General features: G+C 41.0%; 1 protein-coding gene across 16 annotated transcripts in view; it reads right to left on the minus strand.

Annotated features, from left to right (window-relative positions):
* Positions 1–3,151: 3,151 nt before the first annotated feature.
* The window catches only part of rgs3a (regulator of G protein signaling 3a), a 155,635-nt gene continuing 138,118 nt past the window's right edge, over positions 3,152–20,668 (minus strand). For 14 of the 16 annotated variants that reach the window (XM_044173710.1, XM_044173705.1, XM_044173704.1 and 11 more), the window contains 5 exons: positions 18,484–18,554; positions 8,061–8,162; positions 6,743–6,804; positions 5,495–5,661; positions 3,152–5,339 (listed from right to left, as the gene is read on the minus strand). In XM_044173710.1, coding sequence (XP_044029645.1) covers positions 5,139–5,339; positions 5,495–5,661; positions 6,743–6,804; positions 8,061–8,162; positions 18,484–18,554 — 603 coding nt within the window. In that variant the 3' untranslated portion in view covers positions 3,152–5,138. Of the gene's footprint in view, positions 5,340–5,494; positions 5,662–6,742; positions 6,805–8,060; positions 8,163–8,503; positions 8,799–12,935; positions 13,104–18,483; positions 18,555–20,668 lie in introns of those variants that run through there. The other 2 variants (XM_044173718.1, XM_044173719.1) reach the window with 2 other exon arrangements.

Genomic DNA, 20,668 nt, shown 5'->3' on the forward strand with positions numbered 1-20,668 from the left:
AGATGGTAAAGTTACGACGGTGCCAGAAAATAAACATATCTTGACGTTCATGATGACATCACCTCATATAGCAGGTTAGAAAATGTGATGACTGTAGCAGAATAAATACATTTAAGGAAGACACTTCAATGAAACTGATCCTCTTTCATTTGTCCATCACATATTGTGCTAAACTGTGTGGATGAGATGTCAGCTATTGGTGTAAAAATAAGAGACTTGTTCCATGGAGTACAGACAATAAACAAACACACACCAAACAGGATTTAGGGGTCCACTGAGTCAGCGAGGGCAGCTGGGTCAACGTGATGTTTCTTTTGTAAACCTGCCAAGAGTTGAAAGGATAGATCTGATCCGAGAATTAAGGATTAATCAAGGCTTAAGCCCCTTGACTGCTGCGCAAATAGATGAAAGACAAGAGGGGAAGCCCCACTGAATTCAGCATGACTGCATGTTATGGGTCTTTTGAGTTCATAGTGCTAAAAATGGTGTCAAATACACAATTTAACAGTTTTTGAGATACTTATTTATATAAGGACATATGATAGAGTCGTAAAAAAACTGGAATGTTACATAGTTTCGTGTCTTTTTTTGAGTCGGCCTTTGTACAACTCACATTCTTGAAAATCTGCTACTTTCCCTTTACTACACAAAATTCACAAGCTGAAAAACAGAAACACTGAATTCTTATCCAGGGATGATGTAGGAATGATCTTACTTACTACTTATATGAGTTGAGAAATTCATCTATACATGAAGTAAACTATAAGGCCAGGGTAGTAAATGACAGGGGGGAACACCTAACCTGGCTCTGTCCAAAGTTTTAAAATGTCCCTTAACAGCACTAATTAACACTTTATATCTTGTTTCATTAATCCATAAATTGTGGTTTTATGGGGGAGTTGAGTGTTTCGGAAGTCTTTCTTGGCTAGGCAGTGTTTCCCTATGCTTCCAGTCTTTATGCTAAGCTAAATTAATCAAATCACCTGTAGCTTCATACTTAATGGACAGATATGTTCATGGTATCAATCTTCTCATCTAACTCCTGGCAACAAAGCAAATAAGCGCATTTCCCAAAATGTTAAACTATTACTTAAGATTCTAGTCTGAAGCGCTAACTGAGTGAAGTGATCTTTTTATGCCAGAACTGTGATATTTTAAAAAACATATACAAAGCTTCAGTTTTTTTAATTTTAATTATACGGCATGTGCACTGTAAGGGCCGCTGAACTGACAAAGCAATTAAGAAAAAAGGGATTAGAATCTTATTTCCCCTTAGCCCAGCAGACAAGACGTGGGTATCTTTTTAATGTTGCGTAACATTGAAAAACTGCTGTAAATAAAGATGATAACACTTGTCACTCCATATCCTGGTGACAACTTTTCCCTTGACAAGAAAGTAAGATAAGAGACTGTCACAGAGGAGGAAACATCGACAGCCATATTTGGTATAGAGGGTCACAAGAGATCGGAGCAGGAAATACAAGCCAGCGTGTTTTGGGGCTCACATGACAGCTAAATCTGAAAACAATGACAGACACTGTGATATGTTTACACAGATTACAGGAAGGAGGGAAGGAAACTTGAACAAAAGGATTTGGTAAAGGAATCCAGCTGAAGAGCGGGACCTCCATTGTATGGCATGAAAGATGAGCGTAAAAAAATACAAGCGTGGGTTCTGAGGACAAAGAGACAGTCAACAGGGAGCGAGACAGAGAGGAAACAAGCCGAGAGAGGCGATAGAAAGGCTGATGACAATTCCTTCTAGAAAAAGAAACCGTGTCTGTCAAAACAGATGGCAGCTGGTTAAGAAGATTAGACGCTGCTAGTACTACCAACACAACTTCAGACTGATTCCCCCCCCAAAACACAGACAAACACACAGACAAACTGCCCTTACAGAACTTCAATCGTTCCCTGTCATCCCACCCCAACAATCCAGCCAACACTCAACCCTGTGTCACACTCACTTGCTCTTCTTTTCAGAACAACAAGACAGTTGGGATTCTTGATGTTCTGCGTCACCATCTCAATACTACTCCGCTTCATCTGCAACAATTTCGATTGTTGACAAAGAGTATGGAATCAAACTCATTTTTTCAGTTTGTATGGGAGTTCATAGATCTTGTGTAAAAATAAAGAACATTGTTTTTTTTTAACAATTTGGACCTTCCTTTCATAGTTTTGGCCATCATTCAGACAATCAGTTTAGACATATTATCTAAACCAGGTTATTTGGGGGCAAAACCGAAATGTTTGTGATGTTTGTTTAAAACCCATACATTCGTCTGACTGTGCTTGTTTTAGTAGCTGTCAGCTTTATTTTCAGTGTTGACACCATGTTCCGAGATCTCAGAAATTAACTTGGTGAGTATAATGTTATTATTACCAAGAGAAATGTTAGCTAAGACCATAATAATAAGACCCAAGTTGTAATAAATATGAGAAGATTGATACCACTCTGTGCGTCACCATGTCTGTGCGCTAAATATAAAGCTAGTGCCGGCAAACAATAAGCTTAGCATAAAGACTGCAAGCAGGGGGAAACAGCTTGCCTGGCTCTGTCTAAGGTGTAATAAAAATCTGCCTACCAGAACCTCTAAAGCTCACTAATTAACACATTATATCTTTGTTTAATCCGTACAAAATCTGAAGCGTAAAAGCAGCACGTTGTGATTTTATAGGGGTCTTGTCGTCACCTTGAAGTCACTGGCACAGCACAGAAATAGTTCCAACACGAAACTACCCATTAAATCACAACATGTTGTTTTTGAGTTCTTGTATGTGTTAATCAAACGAGATCTTTTAATTAATGTGTTAATTAGTGAGCTTTAGGGGTGCTGGTATGCAACTTTCGGCAGAGCCAGGCTAGCTGTTTCCATTCTTGATGCTAAGCTAAGTGGCTGCTGGCAGTAGCTTCCTATTTAGCATACAAACATGAGAGTGGTATCAATCTTCTCATCTCCCTGCAAGAAAGCGAATAAGCACATTTGCTAAAATCTTGAACTATTCCTTTAATCAACTTCATACAACTGTCTGTTACTTTTAATCAGTGCATGGGAGCTTATTGACCACTTCAATGCACATCAGTCTTGGCATGTTTGTGACCAATATGCAAATGCACATTATAAGAAAAATCCAGAGACAACACATCTTACTTTATCAGTTGGTTGGTTTATTTATCATTAGCAATGACACCAAATGTACTCTACTGTTTTCATTTGCTATCATAGGAGATGCATTTTGAATTGTAAACAGTGAAAATGATAAAATGCATTTCAGAAAACTCCTTACAAGCAGTGTATGACCAGGGAAAAGAGCAGATTGTACCTGCTCTTGCTCACCTATTTTTTTTTTTAACAATACATGTCATCTTATAGTTTTGAGTCTCTTATATTTACATAGATACAGCTGGGTCCCACATTCACCACCAGCAGAGACCTATTGGTTTTTTGTTTTTGTTTCTTTTTAATGTGTTATCACATAGTTTTCTTAAAGAATTATATTTACAACCATAACGCCCCCAGCTGCCTGCTGCCAGGGGTTAACACACAGTTAGAATCACTTGCTTAAAATTCATTAAACTACTTATGTTTCTTGAAAGTTTGCGTTGTAAGTCAACCTTATAGCTTTTTTTTTCTCTTAACAAATAAAGTTAATACAGAGCTCAAGCAGTTCATCTTTCCCCATAAAAAGTCAAATTATCCAAATAAATGAACAAACCATAATAATAAAATAAAAAATACCAAAAAAATATTGCACTTAAAGTTCAGGACAGCATTGGACCTGTATGGTGGTTAAGAGGAAAGTGAGAGCTTTTAGCTGAGTGCTTTAGAGGAGGTGAGGGTGTCTGTAGAAGCATCCAGCAAGCTAATCTAAATAAATAGGCAAACTTTTGTACAACATGGAGCAATTTTTTCCTCAGACTACGACACGAGCAACCACTTGTGTATTGCTCAGTAGAACTAGGGAGTGCAGGTTGGAACCCTAAAGCATATAAAAACAGTGAGTGTGTAGAAAAACAGAAACAGCTGAGAAGATAAACGAAGCTGGAACCTGTCATAGCAATGTCCTGAGAATGCTTCCTCGATTAGTCCAGAATGAGCTACAATGTTAAAGGAAATGTTGTTTGGCTCCACCGAACCCTTTCTAGTCTTTTTCTTCTTCAGTTTTCGTTCCTTGTTGTAAACAGTCTTTGGAGACAGGAAGCAAGTCGTCTTTTTTTCCATTACTGGCTTTGAATGTGACTTTGAATGTCTTTTAATGTGAGAGTGACACATGTCTGTGTTTCATCACAGCTCCAGTCCATCTGTTATACATTTATATTCTTTGCCCATCGCTGTCTCCGTCTTTGTCCCTGTTGAACGCTCTCAGTATCTTTCCACAGTCTTGGAATGAATTCAATAAGGTGAAAGCCATTTATAGAAGCTTTGAGAGGGCGTAGGTGTTTAACAGAGATGCATGTGAAACAGAGCCATAGCGCTAGCTTTCATTCATCATCTTGTTCTTTTTCTACCCTCCATCATATAGTCTAGAGCCTGATAAAAAAAAAACACAAAGAAAAGGGAGTTTGTGTCGTACCAACAGCTTTGAAGTGGCTTCACAGAGAATGAGGTGGAGGAAAGGAGGGGATTTAAAGTGGGATGTTTAAAAGGAAATTAAGGGGGGAAAAAGTGACAAAACAGTACCGGACTGTCTTCATGTCTGCAGGGTTTACTGAGCAACCCCTCCTTTTCTCCAGTACAACTGGACAAAAACTTAAAAACACAACCAAAAGACTGACATCAAAAAAAAAGAAAAAAGAGAGACAGTGATCAGACAAGCGTCCAGCTCCTGCTCCAGCCCTCAGTTGTGGGCTTCTGTATTTTTAGTTAACACCCATTCATCAGTCCATTCATTCATCCATCCACCTGGTAACTGTGTAAACTACATTCCTTTGCAGTGCCATAGCTTTGCCACGTCCTCTCACACCATAACACCAAAAAAATCATAGTGGACAGGATGATGACACAAAATAATTAAAAAAGGCAAACAAAGGACCTCACATCCCACCCACCTACTCTGCTGTTTTCAAGTCTGCCCCCCTTGTTTTCTCTCATTATCATCATCCTTCTCTTCTCCTTATATCTTTTTCTGGTCTCTTATGATGAGGATGAAGTCGGAGTGGAGCTGGGCTTTTTTTGGTTGATTAAGTCTGAGTAGAGTTCTGAGCGCAGGAAGCGGGGGTATGAGTCCTTCTCCATCAGCCCGTATATCCGCCTCTGTGCTAGGTCAAAGCAGGAGCGTGTCACATTCTGCAGGTTGTCCTTAGTGTGATCTCTGGTGTACGAATCCAGATTTACCTGCAGAGGAAAAGAATAAAACAAGTTATGGAAGTGCAAGCTTACACTGTTATGTTGAAGAAATAGGAGGAGGGAAAATGTGTTTTCTTTTTCTTTTTTTGCAGGAGGCTGTTTTGATGCCAGTACCCATATGAGTTTTGGGCACGCTCACTCACCTCTTTACAAGACTGGATAGCAATGTATTCTGCAAAGATTTTCTTGGCTTTTGAGGCCATCTTGGACTGCGACTTGATCTTCTTGTATTCCTCACATGCTAGCCAGAATTCCAGATTCTCCTCGCTGAACTCTGTGCGCAGGAAAGCTCTGAACGCTGCCAGACCATCTGAGGGTGAGCAGAGAGGAGGAGGAGAATAAACAAACGGAGAGTTGACTAGAGTGCCATGGTAACCTCACAGCTGAAACGCTCCTTGGAGTTTCAGTGCCTAAAATAGCTCTGTGACGGCCTTTTGAGTCATGTGGTTGGAATAAAGTGAGACATTAAAAAAAAAACTCTCAACACCGCAGCACATATTCAAGTCCTCGACCTCCTTTAAGTGACATCACCCCGCTGACCCAATCCTTCCTTACTATTCAGCATGACATCTATTCATTACCATACACACATGCTGTGAATGAACAAAGAGATGACTGTTTTAGTGTAAGGGAAAGGACTAATTCTGGCACTTTGGGCTTTTTAAGTTCCAGTTCAGTTAATGATTTGAGGAAGAAGGCAACCAGAAGAATGAATAGCAGGAAGCCATGTCCACCCACTGCTCCCGTCTGCACCTTTCCGTTCCCATGAATCACCCACGCTGATAAGCAGAGCCAGTGCAAGCAGTCATCTCTTAGCTCATTCTGGTAAGCAGGAGTGAGGTAAGAGGTGGAAGAGAGGAAATTAGAAGAGGGAGAATAAAGAGGCCAACAAAGCCGAATGAGGAACAGATGTAGCGCTGGCTGTGCATCAGCTTTTAAAAAGGATTGGGACTGAGCTGTGGAAGATGAATTGTGGAAAACAAAAATAGCAACACACTTGCAGGTTTGCCTGTTTTAGTCTCCCCCCTTCACTCTATGTAATGCATGGACTCAGTTCTGCTGGGATTAGGGAAACTTGCTGCAAGATGCCCGTTCACTGCGGCAGTTTGTGTGTGTGTGTGTGTGTGTGTGTGTGTGTGTGTGTGTGTGTGTGTGTGTGTGTGTAATCCATATATCAGTACATGCATATTCCCTGTGCTCACCACCCTCCCCCACCACCTCATGCAAGCACTGTATCTATATATTCACCCACTATCTAGAACCACATTGCACTAAATCATATCGCAAAAAATAACCAAACAAAAGACAGATGATTCCCATGTATGTAAAGGAGGGAGAAGATGAGAGACAAAAGAGAGAAAAAATAGGAAAAGGAATTAAAAGTAACTTACATTTGTGTGCCAGCAGCTTGTCAAGTGAGTCACCCCATTTCAGTGCTTCCTCTGGAGTGGGCCTGCAGATAAAAGCAGAGCGATTCTTTAACAAGCCCATCTCTGCCAGGTTTCTCATTGTGTGACCCATCCGCAGAACTTTGTCTATGCTGGGTAGTTCTAGGTGGAAACGTAGAAGTAGGTAATTCCTCTCTGCTGCTTCCTTCCGATCTAGTCTGTGTCTACTGGTCACATTCGGTCCAGCCTTATGAATGTGTACAACACTAAGAGTCTATCTGCTTCACCCTGGTGGGGGTAGGCTTTTATATTCCCACTGAATGCAATTTAGAAGCCAGGAGGGGAGGGGCTCCAGCCGGCCAATGGGGATGTGTTGTCGGGCTTTAGAGACCTCCCCCCCCACCACCAGTGTCTGTCTGCCCCCTGCTGCCTCTCATGCTTTCTGTACCCTGCTATAAAGCATGTATCTTCACAGTGCTCATCCTACACTCACTGTAATCAACATCAGAGGCCTTATTTGACACAGTAAGAAAGAAGTAGCAATGTAATTTCAGGTACATTTTAGTCCATTTGGACATTTTTCTGTGCCTTTTGATAATGGATTTGAGTTTTAGCGAACACTCTGACATCTATCAAAGAATTTGCTCTTACAATTTTGTACAATTTTTGTCTTACTGATATGTCTTTTAGAACATGTATGTACAAATATTGCATTTAAGTGCTGAAGCAGCTGCTTGGCAGTTATTATATTATATATGGCATTATTATACTGTTATAATACAAGGGAAATGTTAATACAATAATCTATAATATTGATATTTTCATGTCCTATAATATTGATATTTTCATGATATTTTCATGTCCTCCACAGAGGACATTTATTGCGGTTGTTTGGAACCAAATGGATATTAAATAAAGAATATATAAAAAGTATATAAAGAATAGTTGCTCATCTCACACACTGGTTAGCTTCATGTGAAGTCTATTGCAATCACCAAAGCACAGGCATGGGAACATGGAAACAATAGCAGTCTTAAATATCACATTGATCTCTGATATTTCATATTTGACATGAATATATTTGATTTGGTAAACATATTTTCTAGATAATAAATAAACCTGCATCCAGACATTTCACTATTCCTCATTCTGATGTTCCATTGTTACCCAAACATTCTCTCATTCGTTTTAATAATGCCACACATTACAACCACTGCTACTGCCCACATGTCTTTCAAGGCCAGGTCATCAACAGTTGTGGCGAGACCCGGAAAACAGTCTCACCCACACCCACATGCACATGCTGTCAGTGGCCACTTACTTGACTGACTTCATAGCTTTGTCTAACTTGCTGGCTGGGTTGCTTCCTGGGGATTCATTCCTCCTCCGCAGGAAAGCCAGCCGATTCTTCATGTCTTTGGCCCTGAGTGAACGAAAGATAGAAGAGAGAAAGAAGGAGAGAGTTGGCGAGAGAGAGAAGAGTGAAAGGAAGATTTATGAATACAGAAGGAGGCGAAGGAGGGGGAAAAGTTGAGACAGGACAAGGAGAAAAATGGAAAAAGGATGAAAGGAATGATAAAGTAGATAGAGGAGGTAGACAAAAAGACACATGGGAAGAAAGTGCGTTGAGTCCAAGTCCAAAGTCCACAATTAAAACAATCCATGGGAATCAGCAATTAAGTTCTTCAGCACTGTAAATCCAGTCCACATGAAATCAAACCCACAAACGGCAAAAAAGATTAAAATAAATGTCGTGTTGTGTACATTTTAGTCTTCAGCCAGGTATGTTGGTATGGTGGGACCGAATTTTTCCAAAAGGCGGATGTCAAGCTCCCTTTTCCTCGCTTTGTGTGTCTCCTGTCAATCTACTATCTCTAACAGTCTTTCCTGTAGATGTGTCCCTGGCAGGTTCCTCGGCAGGGACTGAGCGAATATGGCAGAGAAGGAGGAGAGAGACTCAATCCTCACTCCTCTGTTTCATCACGCCATTCTCCATGCGCCTAGAGGGGTTGCTGAGAGGGAGCTGACCCAGGGCCAAGGCAACAGGGCACAGTGACCTCCTCACCTCATCCAAAATCCTCCCTGACTGCCCACCTCAGATGTTTCACCTTCCTCTAACCATCTTACACACACACACACACACACACACAGCCCCCCCCACACACACACACCTTAAATCTCACTCAAGGCGATACACCAGCCCTCAGCCCCCCATGGGTTCCTTCAGAATTCTGCGCATTCCCATAATCCCTTGGTACGTGTCCTGGCTTTTCCTGACCTGGAGCACGTGCTGCCTCGCTGGGATGTGACCTCACTCAACACCCATTTCCTGAGTCCCTGCTTTTGATTTCCACTGTGGATTGGCTGGCCCGCTAATAATGCAGCACGGCAGTGTGCGCTCACTGGCCCTAATCACTGCAAGCTGTCCCACTGCCAACCCACAGCCCCCAGGAGAGCATGTACACCCCAAATTAACAAACAGGACTTCCAATTATAGACACTTATCATTCAAACATGCACACACAGGGGGGTGGGAGAACACACTACTGCAGATTAGCACAAATGCTGTACACAAATATACTCAGAAGGGGATGAAAGAGCACCCACACAAACATAAAAAAAAAAAAAAAAAAAAACGCACTCCGCACCTGTGCCAACTCACTGGTGCTTTTCATGCCAGTCACAGGTGATGGAAAACTCCCTGTCTCCACCAGCGTGTGCATGTGTGTGTGTGAAGGGAAGTGGGAGAGAGATAATTTATGCATGCGTAAATGTGCAGTGGCCACACAGTGCAGCTGCCAAACTGAACAGAGAACACAGTCAGCTGTCTGATGTGAGTTTTTCCAACTGCTGCAGGACAGGAAAGGTAGAAACATGCCCATACACATGATACAAGATGACTGCATGAGCTGTTGGCTGCAGCAGCTGAATAGCTCCTTTAAAATCAGGAGTGTGACTTTGTGGGTGTATTGATTTGGGTGTGTTTGGGTTTGGGAGGCTCAGCTGGTGGAGATTACTTTAGTCGACCCAGAGAACCACAAGAGGCGAAGTGTTTGTGAGGTTCAGGAGAGTAGAACTGCCAAATGAGTGGCTTAAAAAATGTATGTACAACCAATAAATGAAAAAAGTAAACGCATGCACTGATGTGGCATCTAGAAAAATCCATGTGAAAGCTTTTTTTCTTCTCTCAGGCAAGGTAAGAGAAGAAATGAGAATTCGATGTGAGGAGGAAAAATAAATAAAGGACAAGACAGAGATCGAAAGACTCTTAGAGGAACCAGAAAATTCACTTTAAAACCAGAGAAATCTAATCCTATAAAATACCTCAACATCCACACAGTGTCACTGGTGGAGAGATGACCCACCCATTGATTGAAATAACGTAAGTGCCTTGTATGAAGCAGGCTTAAACCAGATGCTGAAGTGCTGAACACAATTCAGGCCTCTCTTTCATGGAAACAACAGGATGCTCTAACGCAGAATCCCTGTGAATAGCTCACAGCCTGAGGGGCATTATTGCCCAAATAAAAACTCTCTTGCTGTTAAATAAACTCATAACATCAGAGCAGGATTCATTAGATTGTTCTATTTTTAGGTTGTACTTCAGGCAATTAGGTCTTGAGCTGTGCATGTATTCGCTAAAACAGAGAGCCTCTGACTTGCCAGGACATGTGAGGAAGAGAAGAAAGTTGTTTTATAAGGGCTGGAAAATATTTTGTTGGCCTGACAAAACATGCTTTATTATTTATGTCTGGTTTTATACAAGTCGAGCCTGCATGGGAATGATGTGACAATGATGTCATAACAACGGTCACACAGGGAAATGTATGTTTCTATCCTGCCACCATGTGGGTGTCAATGGATATTGCAAACACAAACAGTTGACATTTTCAGCCCTCCAGCAGCACAGATTGCTCGCAAGGCATTTTTTTTTACTCCCAATAGTTGCATGGTGTCAACACTGGAAACAACTCAAGCTCACATCATCCTGTGATCTATCGTTCCACTTATTTTCAGAAACTCAAATATAGCAGACACTACACACTGGCAGCACTGATTGCAGTAACACTTTTTTCTGTAAGTCTGCATGTGAGGTAGTATGTAATACTGCAGGAGGTGTGAGGTTTCTGAAGCTTAGCTGAGATAAAGAGTTTCTTCCTGCATGGCAACTCAACTGATACAGCCATACATGAAACTGCCTGTGTGATTATTAGCTCAATGGGAGTCAACAGCGACTCCAACTTGAAGGAGTGCCACATAATACTCCCTCAGTGTGGGCAGACTGAGGGAGATTTGAACGGTGTCATGCAGAGAGTCAAGTCTGTGTCCTCCAGACACCAGAGATTTGCAAAATCAGCTACCTAACTATAACTAATCACCTAAACAAAGGGAAAACACTATCAGCATGTTGAGTAAAACCACCTTGGGTGATACTCTAAACCCTTAACTCAGACTTAAAACAGGAGGAAAAGGGGACTCATACATGCAGCCACAGGAAGCACTCTGCATAACAACAAGGCTGGCCATTTTTGACATAAAAAAGCACCAAAAAAACATGGGTACACATATTTTTAGAGTAACATCACTTAATGATACTATACTTGTATTTGAATTATATTTACCCCATGCTCTCTCACTTTGAGTACCTTTGCATTTAAAGTTGATACTTTACTATATCTCTCCAGCTGAGCCTGCTAATAGCTCCCCAGCGCTAATACAATTAGTAATGTACTGTGCGATAGTGCGACCCCCACACTTCACTTAATCTGTGAAAGAGACTGACACATGCTTTCTCTGAGGATTATCAAATTAGGATGATCTTTGATCTAACACGCTGCCACCCAGAAATGTCTGCTCCACTGCCCCTCGAGCAAACTAAATACAGCATGTCCACGTTTGCAGCACCGGCATAATGTGTACACACACCTGAGTGTCTGCTTGTGTCTGTGCAACATAGAGGGCTTTATGTGCTTGAGTGAAAGAGCGAGAGGTCTTTCGCTCTGCAATTATCCGCAGGTTTCCGTGCTCTTTATTCCCTCTTTGCTTGGCTCACATTAGACGCCCTAATAGCACCCCGCTGGCTATTCCTGGTGTTCTGAAAAGTAGGCCGCACTCCCAGAGAAAGGCTCTGGGAGCACATGGGAGAGAGCAGCAGACAGACATACTGCAAATCACAATGTACCATACAAGCACAAGCCAAATCCACTGCCCCACTTCATCCCACTTTTTGTTGTTTGCTACATGAGGCTTTGTTTCCCATAATGTTCACCCTTTGTAAAGCCTGACCTGTGAGATCTGGGGTACAGCAATGAGAACAGAGGAGGATGGTGAGAACAGCAGCTTGAGGTGAGCAACGTTCAAGGTTGTTTTCGTTCCCTCTGCCACTCTGTATTTACAGAAAGCTGTGTGCCTGTGAAGTGAATACAGGACACACAAATAACACTGTGCAAGCATGTGTGTCTGTTTGTGCATCTGTGTCGGGGTGAGTATAATGGGTCAAGGGTTGTGTCAGTAACACTTTAAATAACATTCATACTATTTGTACTCTGTCTAAAAAGATATGAGAACAAATTGTGAGCGTTTGTCCTGAACTTTCTTCACAGACAAAACAGTCCAGAAATGTGTATCCAAAAACATAAAACACATACAGTAACAGAATAAGGGAGATAAAGGCAACTCTATGCAGTGCCTCATAACGAAGAGAAAGTCACTCTGCAATATTCCTAGAAGAACAATGAAAAAGGGAACTGTCCTAAATTTTGTCCATAAATATAACACCATCTCATTCACAGTCTCCCTCAATCAAGTCCAAAAAAGGAGCTCTATTTCTGAGCAAACTCACCTTCCTAGCCACAAAGACCACATGAGCAATCCTATTCCTGAAATCCAGGCTGCATATAATAAGAAAAAGGGGCAGCCTCAAGTTAGAACTTAAAGCTGCTTCCTCAAATAGTTTGAGTGCTTCAGCCTCACGGGGGATTCTTCTCCCTCACTGCGACTGTCAAATGAGATCCATGTAGAGGTCAGATAGCTTCCTACCAGCTTGAAAGCATAGATTCCTGTAGGAGGCAAAACAGCCCCCACCCCACGCCTTCCTCATCCCCTCCTTTGATGTTTCTAATTCTTGATAACAAAAATGAAAGTACAGATCCCCCCCCCCACACACACACACACACATCTACTGCATTGCTCTTACCTTTCAAGGTACTTCTCTGAGAAATCAACCATAGTGTGAAACATGGGTGCCAGCCTGATTGCAGGTTCACTTGGTGTGTGTGGAAATTTGACTGCATGTAAGCGTGTGTCCGGAGTGCCGGTGCTCGGGGTCCGGGGCTTTGTTTGACAATCACATTCCTCTAACCCCTGAGAGGCTCTGGTGGAGCTTTATATAGTCCGGGGGGGTCTGGAGAAGGCGGACTCTGGGCTCACCCAATCACCAAGCAGTGTTTAGAGAGGACGGATTCCTTCCACTGGGGCCTGGACAGGTTTTTAGTTTTATGGGTTAGGAGTTGAGATGACATTTGTCTTTTTAGCAACTTGACTACTGTAACGATCTGTTCATCTGTTCCAGATGACAAGCAGTGGTAGAGCTCTGTTAAATCCTCTGCACTGGAAGCTTGCTAGCATTAAACTTTATTTAACTGATTAGATTTTTAGGACAACTACAAGTTTAGTTTCTAGCTGTGTCTTTGATTTTTCAACTCAGAATACAATGTAATGTCCTCAATCAGGAACTCAAAATGATATTCAAAGATATTTTCAATGTGGCTCCTGTTCTTTTTAATACAATGTCTGAGGGGCTTTAGTCATGGTTTAAACATATCACATATCATAACTGTAACTAGAGGTGCTAATGCTTGATTCATGCTTGTGTGTTAAGGGGTTACGGTGTAGCTACTGAGCCTATGTACATAGCTGCTGATGATACGCTGTAGGCTACAGCGTAGCTGATAACAAAATAACGTTATAAGTTACCTGGATCTAACTTTAGTTCTATAAGTATATACATAGCCCTCCGTCGCTCTCCATATTCATGTTCAAGACATTTACTGTGGGGAATATAATTAAGGTGGAACTCCACCGATTTTACATATCAAACTCTGTTTAGAAAAAGTAGTATAAAGCCTTTGCGTCTCTGGAAGGAGCTGTGCAAAGCCTGATAAACTGAAACGTCAGTTGGGGCTGAAGACTACTATCGGCCCGAGGCTATATTAGCCACTACTAACATAACGCACCCGAAACTATGACTAAACTGTTGGCAATCAAGTTGCATTGTGGCTAATGTAACCAGGTTTTGACAAGCAAGAAGAATGCATGGGATAAAAGAGTCCAACAATTTTGTAGGAGTGCAATGCTAAATCGACAGAGCGCTCTTTTAAAGCACAATATTGCCTGATCACGTACAATAAATACAACCAAAGTCAAAGGCAACCGGACTTCTGTTTTGCTCTTGAAGAGATTCAACCCTCATCAAAGAGGCTTCATCAGTTTTACCGACTGGTAGGGATCCCCAGCCATATAAACCTCCATGGGATGTCCACTCCTCAAGGTCCAGTTGTTTTTTCTTGGCCTATCTTACATGCTTTTTATTATGAGATGAAAAATTCCAGTTTCAGGACATCCACTTAACTTTGATTTAGTACCTCTAGATGTCTATATATAACCTGGATGACCAAGACTAGATAGATTTAAGTGGTTCATATAATCTCAACACTGATTCTACAACAAGGTCAGTGAACATCATGTCTAACAGAACTAACATTCACTATGGCCAGCTTTCACTGCACACAAAAAGGGCCTTACATGCACCAGGTGATTATTTGCGTGGGAACTACTAGGGATGGCACAGAATCAGTATTATGCTGTGAAAAACACCACTTTCCATATACAGTATATGTCTTCAGTATATACAGTATGTAAAGTACAACCATACATATGTCAACACAATAACACAAACATGCAGATGGTAAGTTGTGTTGTGTTTGTATTAAACACTTCACAGGCACTCAACATTTTTCCTCTCCATCTGTCTGTATTTCCTGCCTTTATGAATTGAAGATGGATACCAGTTCTAATCACTGAGGTATTGGTATCCCAATCTTGTTAGTATGTACATGTTTATTGTGGTAGTATAATACACCCAAAGAAATGAAAAACTGTATCTGTATCTGGGTATGCATAATTTTTATAACCTTAGATTACTCTGTCAACCAGCTCACATTTCTACACATATTGCACTGGTGCACTAGTTGATGTGCTGTAGGTTTATGGCTTTATTGCTACTTGTTGGAAACCACCAGATGGGGAAAAAAGGTTTAGCTATGCAGGGATCCATTGCTTTGGGAAGCAGAACACCTGGACTGAGTAAAAACAAAAGGTGATAATGGAGGGGGGAGAGACAGAGACAATGTGGACAATTTCAGGAAAACAGATTTGCTGGATTCCGAAAACTAGACACAGGGAGCAAAATGTGCAAAAAAAGGAGAGAAGGAAGAAGTGTAGGAAGTAGGAAAATGTACAAATACCTTCCCCTGAGACCTGGTGACCCAAAAAGCCTAGCTGCTGTTTTAGATTGTCTCAGTGATGTCAACTGTTGGATGGCATAAAATTTAGCTACACTCAATAAGTCAAAATCAGAAATCATATTGTTCAATCCCCCAAACCCTGTCCCTTGTCTGCAAATGTGAAGCTCACTGCCAGAAATTTGGGGGTACTGTTTGATTCTGATCTAAGCTTTACTGTAACTCTCTCCTTTCTGACATAAACCAAAAGTCACTCTCCTGCCTCCGACTGGTTCAGAATGCAGCAGCTAGGCTTCTCACTGTTTAACGGACGACATCACATCACCCCATTCATGGCTTCTCTCTACTGGCTCCCTGTTTGTTTTAGAATTGATTTTAAGATTTTACTGATCACTTTTAAAGCATGTATGGGTCTGGCCCCAAGCTCCATAATGGAAATGTTGACCCCATATGAGCCAGCTCGGAGCCTTAGATGTTTTTATTTTCATTATTATAAAGTTAGGAAGAGTACGGGGGGGGGAAAGTAGAGCTGGACAGTGAGAATGCTTAAAAAGCTGATGACCAGAAAGTCGTTGTTTTAAATGATGAATGAGTGGCCAAGTGCTTCATAAGAGTGGAGAGGGGAAGTTTCAAAGAGGACAGATGTAATGGGCTCTTACATGTAAGTACCATTTCACCTCTAAATGAAAAATGCTATCCATTGTCTTCTTCTATGGATATTTACATTGTGTATTGAGATCTGTTTCATTCAATGTTCCTGTCACTAATGATGATTATGGTAAAAACGGCAAGATAAAGACTGTTTATAGCGATGCTGCCACTAACTGCCAGGCTGAGACCACCCCACAAAAAACATTCCAAGTTGCACCTTTTCAAGTTGAACTTAAGTCTACATCAACATAGGTAACAGTGTGCTCAACCATATCAAATCTAGAACAACAGAAAGGTTTAAAACACACAGAACACAATGTACACAACAGGAGGGACATCGAGAGGAGAGGAAATCATATCTAGTGCTACTACTGGATCCCTCACTCCAAAAATCCCATGAGTACCTTCTTTAAGCTATAAATTGGATGATTTGGCCATGTGAGACCTGTTGCCCACTGTTGTACACCTACTTGCTCCATTCTCTCTCTCTCTCTCTCTCTCTCTATATATATATATATATATATATATGTTCTATATCAGTCTCCAACATCTGGAGGAAATAATTTCATTTCCTTCATGCTTGGTTATATACAGTACTGAGATTTCTATCTATAGCAGTAACATATTGCATTTGTATTCCTTTGACTTACACAGAAAGATATTGTATTGAGGGGTATTAAGGGTATGTTTATTGGTGTGACTCAATAGGATTGAGTAGATTATTGCCTGGGGTATCGGTTTACAGTGTGGCATAATGAAAAATGGCTGAAAATGGGTCAAATACTGGACGATGAACAGGCTCAGGACTTGCACAGTGTATACAACCATATCTATTTTCTTAGATCTAGCTTAAATGTCTCATCCCACATCAAAATGGAAAACTAAATGTATAAAATAAATCTATTGTTGTTTGCGTCACACTAGTCTGGACACTATACTGTATTAAAAAACTGCAGGTTTTCATTTAATCAAAGTTTTGCTTGTCTTGGAACAAAAAGAATCCTCCACAGGGACAGAGTGATGTGTAATATTAGATGAACTAACATCCTGATGAATGGTTGTTTACCTACTGCTAGTAAGTAAATCACTGTTTGCTAACAACGACCTATGTCAACAAATGCTGTCAAGCTAAGTTGCTATGTGCAATCCTTAAATCCTGTTTGATGTTACTATAATGAAAACAAAGTGTTTAAACACAATTTAGGGCAATTCCATATCCAGCAAATCAATCACTGATTTGGAAATATGTCTTTATTTGAAAACATTCACACATTCTAGATTAAAAACTACATTAAAATGAAAGAAAGAACACATTTCTTATCCCTAAAAATCAATGCTGTATTCTGTGAAGTGTCTGTTTCATTAAAGCAAATAAAGCTGGTCTGAAGCTGTTTGTAACCGCTGACAAGAACGCAACATACTGTGGAAAAAGGCTGTGGAATCTTAATCACTTAATCTGCTGGTTAACTACACAACATAAAAACACAGCTTGTGCAGAAGAATGGGCAGCTATCAGGCCCAAGGACAGCCACTGAGTGGTTTTATTGTCCCTGTGGTGTGAAATGTGCTTTCATCTTGGTGAACAGGGGAGTGAATAAAGCTCATTCAACAGCTGATGAATCACTGAGGTGTTGACACACACACATCTGACACACACACGAACAAACACTCTCAACACACACACCTTACTTCTCACACCGCTGAGAATGTGAGACACACATATGGTACCACACTCCTCAGCAGCACACACATCATTTACCACTTAATTAAGTAGATGATGATCAGTGTTGAATGATTAGCTTTAACTTTCACCTTAAGCCTAAAACATGCTTCTGCATTTGCACATCCGCGAACATGTGCAGGTATTGCACAGACCATCAAAATGGCCAAAATATTTGTATGTGTCATTAAAGTTTGCAGGGAGCAGTGTCACAAACTGAAAAGACAACAAAAATTGATCCCCCTAAATTAATATCAATTAAATTACCCAAAATGGAGAGGAAAGGGAAAGGTTTTAAATTTAGCCATCCTAGTGTGGATATGTCCAAACATCCCCAGTCCACTAATCCAATCACACCCATGCTAACACATCGTCAGAATAAGTCCTGTTGTCTCAATTAACCCCCCATGTGCTGAAGAAGGTCATTATCATTCACCCTCAGTTTGGACACAAGCAAAGACATCCTTTTAAAACAATGGATGTTAAAGCAGGGCGTGAAAATGACACCCTGTACTGGATACACATGTTGATAAAATTAGCATGAAAATAAAAAGCTGATGAAAACAGAGGTGGTAAATGCTACTTTAGTTGTCAGGACTATGAAAGATTTAGCTATCATACTGTCTCTCACTCACTCTCATTCCCCCTCTTTCTCACACATAAATAATGAATTATCTATTTATTTTAAATCTAAAAGTCAAAGCTTTGTTTTCCTAAACAATAGTGTGATACTGTCACAGGTTAAAAACACCTTGCCATTCCTTGTTTCCAATTTTCAAAATGAGCAGACAGTGAAAATGAAAATAACCACAGAAAGGAAACACACGTTAATTTGAGATTTGAGTACTTACAGGTTCTTGGATTTCTTCTTCTTTGTCCCTTCGGGGCTAACCTCGCAGCTACAGGGGGATCCGGAGCTCAGCTGAGGGGAGATGAAGGAGAGCACACACTGCATCATCCACCCTCCACATAGAAAGAGGGCCCAGCAGCCTCATGCAGATACTGTAGCTAGGTTTAACTAGCTCCAACAGGCGATGACAACCTAAGATGGCTAGTAAGCTAGTAAGTCCTTGGTTTGTCCAGTTAGGCTAGACTGGGACTAGTCTTGTACGTAAAACACACAGCCAGCCACCAAAATGATTAATCCATAGTAGCAGTCCACAGTGTAAATCCCACAAGGCAAAGCTCTCAGAGGTGTGTGTGTCCGTATCTTGCTGAATAAAACTGAGTGTGTCTGACTGTGTGTGTGCAGCAGATGGTGTTTGTAAACAGTGTGTGTCTGGGTATAACAAAGTAAGGAGATTCTGTGAGAGTGAGAGAATGTGAAAGACTACAGCTGTTGTTTCTGTTGGCCTCCAACTGTGCTCTAGGTTTGAAGTGTTGAGCCAAGACCCCTGGTTTCACATTACACTTTTATGCCAACCCACCATTTTGATTGGTTAAGAGAAAAAGGGAAGTTGCTTCAGGGTGGGGAAGGGGTCAATCTCCACTAATCTGAGGGCCAAGCTGCCCCATTGTATGTGTGTGTGTGTGTGCGTGTGTGTGTGTGAGTGGGCTCTAAATAATAAGCCATTGTATTACAGGAACACACAGTTGAATCTGAGCTAGATACTGGCCACAGCTGGTAACTCATGGTGTGTGTTTTCTATCTTTGTGGGACCCAATTTGAGTTTCAACCTTCAGAGTGAGGACATTTTTGGCTGGCCTTCACTTCTTCAAGGTGCTGTTTTGAGGTTAAAGTGACACTCTACCCAAACCCCCACCCCCGATTTTGAAGTTGGCTGAAAAGTTTGGAATGACCTCGTTGAGAGAGAACAGCAGCTCGAATTCAGTCAGTTATGATGGATTCCAAAGGTGACAAGTTTTCACAGTGAAAAAAACATCAAAATACCTCTAGAAACTTCTCAAACCCCAAAGGTCCAACTTCTGCCAGTAGTAACATAACAATCCATATTTACTTCTTCACATAAACACTTTTTACCATGGGAATCCATGGTAACTGCCTGACTTTAAGCTGACCACAGCTGTTGTTCTCCATCAGTGAGGAAGCTACAAACTTTTTACAGTCACTTTTCAAGCCTACAGCGGGTAGAGTGTTGCCAAGAGTTAGATGAGAAGATTGATGTCAGCTGTTTCCCCCCGTTTCCAGTTTTTATGCTAAGCTACGGTAATCATATCCTGGCTGTAGCTTTATATTTAACACAGTTACGGGAGTGGTATCAATCTTCTCATCTAACTCTCGGCAAATAAAGTGAATAAGCGTATTTCCCAAAATGTCAAAATATTCCTTTAAGGTTAAAAGTTTGAGTACAGGTTAAGGCTAGTCATGTACTGTAGTTGCATTGTCAAAGGCTATGGTTAGAGGCTAAATCACATCAAGGAGGGTCCTCACTAGTATGATAATACATACATATTGATGTGTCTTTGTGTGTCCAATTGCGCATGCATTCGGTGAAAATGTGTGTGGTCACATTGTGTTTGTGGGACTATTATTGTTTTCAAACAATAACGCTTAGCTCCATGAGCAAACATTTCCTGCATCATGAACCACCCTACATATACCAGCTGCCCAAAGTAATATCCTGCTGTGCTTTTGCATTGTTGTTGAACTTGGTCAATACATCACCCATATTAAGCTACTCGAGTGACAACTGCAAAGAACACAGGAGAAGAAAGACGTTTAGCCATTAGATGATATTGCTCTATGTGACATAAATTATAAAACATTCATTCTGTCATGGCTGTCTGTCTTGGCTGTGAATTGTTTCATCATTCATTTCTTGTAATTCAAAATTTGTATAAAATGAAATATAACCCTGCTTCACGTGGTGCATTCTGAAATGTTTAAAAAAGTTCAACGGCATCAAAATACTTGATGATGATAATAGAAAAAACATATTTTTTTAAAAATCCCCTCAAGGTTCTTTCAGCAGCACAGCACTGAAACTCTTCATGTCAGGCTTGTAAATTAGACCTTGTTCAATGTTGATGTGGGTGAGTACAATGTGTTAGTGCACCTTGACGTCAGTGCAGCTT

Source organism: Siniperca chuatsi, linkage group LG18 (assembly GCF_020085105.1).
Source record: "Siniperca chuatsi isolate FFG_IHB_CAS linkage group LG18, ASM2008510v1, whole genome shotgun sequence".
In the NCBI taxonomy this organism is placed as follows: domain Eukaryota; kingdom Metazoa; phylum Chordata; class Actinopteri; order Centrarchiformes; family Sinipercidae; genus Siniperca; species Siniperca chuatsi.